Genomic DNA, 5214 nt, shown 5'->3' with positions numbered 1-5214 from the left:
CTGTATGTATAGTACATCATAATGAAATTAATTTACTTCGAAACGAAGATACCGAGGCCCCCTCACGACATCGAGTCGAACAACAATCACCTCAGTTCGCTGTAGATGAGTCGCGCTTTCGTTCTGTCGAAGAATGTGGATAGATGGCTGTGGCTGGACGAAAACCAGTAGATGAGCGTGGCATTTAGCCGGGTGGCGCTGCTCCAATGACGAACGGCGAGAGCTCATTTCGACTCGTCAACTTTTTGGCCAAGTTACAACATCTGCTTGAACAATGAACGCTTCCTACATTAGTAGTGCGAGATCCCGGAGGGGTCTTGCTGTGGATTTTCGATATAATCAACAAAAGAGAAAGATCAACGAGTAGGACAGATGGGCTATATGAGTTTAGACATGAGAGCGTGGAAAAAATGAATCCAGGCTAATTAATCAACATCACTTCGTCAATAGATGGGAAAGTTTCAATATGCCAACAATACAATACCTACACTTTATCAATAAAATATTAGGCTTTTACCAAAGAATACCGTGGGTATTTGAAGCTAAATAACTAGTAGATAAAATTTGACTAATACATACACCAGTCTTCAAAGAACTTGTGAGCTTATTATTGTAGGATAAACTAATTCAATACAGAGAACAAATCTTCGTCCCGAGGCTCTACGCTCCGTGCCGGAGTTTTCGCTACTCGAAAGCGACAGCGCTGAAGAACTTCATCGAAGACTGCTGAGGACGTTAAGTAAGAAGGCCTCAAGCGAAAACACAGAACGCGAATGGTGCAGATGTTTCAAAAACGAAGATTGAGGTGTTGAAGACCAGCGAAGAGGTGGAATCCAAGGAACAAAAACGTGGACTTTACATAAAAACAGAGCTCAGACTCTATGGGCACTGTCTGTCGAAGCTGACATTTCACATATAGCAAGTTTTACAGTTGTAACTTGAGCACTGAAAACATCGAAACTAGGTAAAAAATCGGTCCGTCGTGGGTAAATTGATTCCAGGCTAATTGAATCTTTTTCAACAAAAATCCGCCTGAGGTATATGATCGACATAAACGAAGCATGGTTGACCTTTCTCTACAGCGATCGGCGGACAAGCCGGACGAGAGACTAGTGCTGCCTTAGACAGAGAACGCGTCCGGAAATAGCAGATTCGCACATAAGCTGCTGGGGGCACTAGGGAAAAACATAAGAAAAAGGGGTCGTTGTTGTCCAACTAGTTTAACGGCTATTTCGTCTTAGATTAATGCGCTCTCTTTTGAGTCTCTTTTTTTTTTTAGTTTCTATGTTATATCACTCGGATAAAGGAAAGATAACCGCCGTAATTATTTCAACCTTTCTTTTCAAATTATTTCGAGCAAACGTCGTAGATTTATATAATAATTATATAATTTAGGTAAATATACGCCTTACCTATATGAGCTCAAGAAACGATCAACAGCCAATCTTCAAGTGTGAAAGGTTTTTATGAATGCTTATCCTTGGCCAAAAATATCTGGACATCCGTTAGATAGATCTTGAGAAAGAAAGTTTAAAGATCAAAACGCGGCTTAAGGCCTAACTAAGCCTATCACCAGTTAAGCTTCATTAAACACTGCATCGTGCGTATATTCCGCCCAAATGTCCTTCTCAATTAAGAACAGGATAATATATATACATATTTTTGCAGCGATTGCTATTAGACTATGATGTTTAATATTATACCATTTGATATTCCGTTATTTGTCCACTTTTTTAGTATTGCGAAAGAAAAGTTTTCTCTAGTAGCAATTGCGACCGGTATGGGCTCAAAACTATCGAAAATCCAAGCGTTCCATTAATCTAACTACATTTAGCAGCATTATGATGAGATCTGAATGGTCCTATTATCTTCCCACTTCTCTTTGCCACGCTTTTACATCATTAACAACCGATAAGGTTTACGCGGAAAATGGTTACATGCTAACAGATCAGTTTCTTAGTCTGGGTGAAATATGTTAGAGATCGAACAGCATCGCAGCCGGAGATCTGCCCACAACCCAACGGCATTAGCTTACCATGGCCTGAAAAAACGCGTCTCCGTTGTGGTTGATGGTCGGTGGTATTTTGGTTTTCGTGTTTTATGTGCTATCGTATAATTTCACATATGCAGAATAGAAAATTAGTTACTATTCATAGATCTACAACGTACGCAGGTTCGAGAATTGCTGCGATAAAAAAGCGAGCCCTGCAACTAAAATTCAGTCGGATTGCACCGTTACTCAATGGCAAAATCCTCATAAAATTTATTACGTATAATTTTCTTCCAGTCAACACTTTTCAAATAGGCCCCGTGGTACACCCAATTAGAATATCACTAGTCGCGGCCTTTCTTGCACTCGTTCTAATGTACATATCGATACGAAGTTTCTTTGTTGTTAAAGTGATCATAACTCGCTTATTACCTAACATTATACAATATATATATATATATATTGGTAAGTTTTCGCTATAGCTGTCGCAGTAGATGTTGTTCGATACTCTCAAATTAAAATATTATATATAGCTTCTATTTGACTTATTATTCAGTCTTATACGCGTAGCATTTGTAGAGGTTCGCTGGGCCAGCGGCTGGATAGGAATCATTCGTGTTACGTTTAGTTCCGCATCTGAAGCCTTTCGCAAATTTATATCATATATATACTAGCCTCACAATACGCTTCCTTATTTATTATCGCCAAACCTGACCAGAGGAAAGAAATTCGGGAAAAAACTAGGCCTCTATAAAATGTATGTAAAAACGCTGCGTCTTCCTTATAGAACGACAAGAAAATGTGGCACGTAGCGCTAGTATCGGCGAGTTCTAAATTACGATAGGAATAATTTCGAAAGAAAAATACAGGCCCTTAACAAGCAGCGTGTTGTAACAGTTGTAATTGTTTTGCGCCTAAAAGTAAGGAACATTTATTTAGAGAAGGCACAAATCATACAGTTTTCAGCTGCACGATACGTGAACTGAAGGGATCAACTTAATTATGAGTTACCTTAAATTACTAAAGCCACAGACGATGGATAAGGTTAGTCTGTCTGCTTTAGAACACGTTATTATTAAATAGTAGTCTTAAGTATTATCCTTTAGTACCAGCACAACAAATTTTGTTGCTGTATTAGAGATTAGAGTTCTTAGTAATTCTATTTAACAGGTACGGTGCGATTTTTCCGCGGGGCTCAAGGTGATGTTGTTTCGACAGCAACTTAATGTGACAAACTTTGAAGTTACTACTAAGACAGTAAAGTATCAGTGTGAAGTCAAACACGATCGGAACTGTTGCACGTCCATGCAACGCAGCCAGAGTGGCATCACGCACGAACAGGTCAGCGAAATAAAACTTGAGTCAAATCCGTGTCGAAAGCAAAATTAACTAGCGTGCTTCCAAAAGATAACCATTTTTTAACCAAAGTCTAATTCTGGCACATTTCCATGAAACGTTGAACTTTCTCCGAGGAATTGTCCCAGATTGTGTTGTCAGCTGTGCTGTCATGAAAACAGCTCAACATATTATAGAATAAATATCTGTAGACTACAGTTACACATACTGCAAATGAATTGATATGAATATAAATTAAGTTTGCCTCTTAATTTGCTTAAACCCTTTTACTTGCTTTTTTAATTCAGAGGGTTTACCTTAATTTTTCGCGCAGATCATGTCTCTGCTCTGTTCGTGCAATCTAACCGATAAAAAGTTCGGAGTCTTGCAGCCGCGCCTCTCTAAACGAGCAAAACGCCACAGGCGGAAGTAAGTCTATCCTAACTCGATCCGGAATGCCTATCCTAAAGTTAATATTCCTCTACAATTTAGCTGAATCAGTAAAATTAAGAACAGCTTATTGCATAGAACACACGGAAGATTGTTGTTTAAGTTGAGAATGGAATCACCAGAGTTGCTAGCAGAGCCTGCTTAGGATCGCGTTTGAAAGCTATAATCGCACGAAGAACGCCGAAGTACGCACGAGTCTTCGAGGCAGTTCAGCGACCCTATTCGACCCCCCTGTACAGAATATGCTGTAGTATTTATGTACAACAATATGCACATCGTGATCTTATGTTATTAACAGAACTATATGAGCTACTGATCCATTAAGCAGACTATGATCGATATACGACAGCAAGGGTTTCACGATTACATTAGTCGGTTAATTAAATTATACACTGGCTTCTTTTTTCAATGCCTCATTTGTTCGGACACTTCTGGAAAAAAAATAATTCCGGGTTTCACAGGCTTAATATTAACACTTTCTTGAAATTATCAAATGTTTACTTTATGTTAGGACTTTAAGTGTGGGTATGTGGAAAAAAGATAGAGTGAAATTTCGATAATGACCTATCATTAATATCAGATAGCTGCAAACGCAAGCCAGGACATTTGTTGCGCACATTATGAGGACTCCATAAGAAACAGGTACGGGCTCGCATAACAGTAGTGTTTTTTTAAAAAAATGATAATAATTTATGTGGCTTGTTGCATCTATAAAAGTGGAGCGAAAACGTTTTAGACCGAAAATGCCATTTTTGAACTTAGCAAGCCTATTTATCAGATGGCACTCTCAGCTACAAGGTCCCTATAGCACAAAACGTACGGCCTGTGCCCTTTTTTTTTGGTAACGGTTTGACCTCTGTGAAGGAAGCATCGAGAATGCTCTTTGTCTCCGCCAAACAGTTTTTTCTGTTAATTTATTTACTTTCTATGATCCAAATAAATTGATAACAGAAAATTAAAACAAAGGGATATATAACCATATAATATAACAATATAACTATATAAGGAACGTAACCGTTCCTTGAAAAATACTGTTATAATAACATACAACGTAAATGCAATACTAATCTCTTCGTATGTGATTTGTGCTTCCAAGCAGATGCTGCTGCTGCTGCTGCTCTACTAAAACGTACCTGATGCTAGAAAAAAAGCTTGACAAAAAATAGAACTAAGTAAATTGTTTATATTAACATTGAGTGCGTCCTCAAAAGTTGATCCAAAGCTTAAGCCAGCCGTAAAGAACCAGTCACTTGCAAAATCTGCGCATAGGTAAATAATGTTGTCTTCCTGGAGTCTTCCTGGGACGGATACTGTTACAAGCCACCGGATTCTAGAGGCGCACGTATCCTGACTGAGGAACGCACTCCGCCATTGTCAGATGGCCAGCTTTATGTAGCTAGGCATGCTCTGGAGAGTGTCTATCGGACGGGTCTTTCTCC

At 38.9% G+C, this 5214-nt stretch overlaps 1 protein-coding gene across 1 annotated transcript; it reads left to right on the top strand.

Annotated features, from left to right (window-relative positions):
* The first annotated feature begins 2914 nt into the window (after positions 1–2914).
* LOC111250174 (uncharacterized) lies at positions 2915–4405 on the top strand. Its single transcript, XM_022805005.2, has 4 exons — positions 2915–3034; positions 3161–3331; positions 3660–3754; positions 4356–4405. Exons 1-4 carry the CDS (start codon positions 2993–2995, stop codon positions 4357–4359), a joined length of 312 nt encoding a protein of 103 aa, XP_022660740.1. The 5' UTR covers positions 2915–2992; the 3' UTR covers positions 4360–4405.
* The last annotated feature ends 809 nt before the right edge of the window (positions 4406–5214 follow it).

The sequence above is a fragment of the Varroa destructor genome, unplaced genomic scaffold (genome assembly GCF_002443255.2).
Source record: "Varroa destructor unplaced genomic scaffold, Vdes_3.0 BEIS01000004.1, whole genome shotgun sequence".
NCBI lineage: Eukaryota > Metazoa > Arthropoda > Arachnida > Mesostigmata > Varroidae > Varroa > Varroa destructor.
This window is presented reverse-complemented; position numbering and strand designations above follow the sequence as displayed.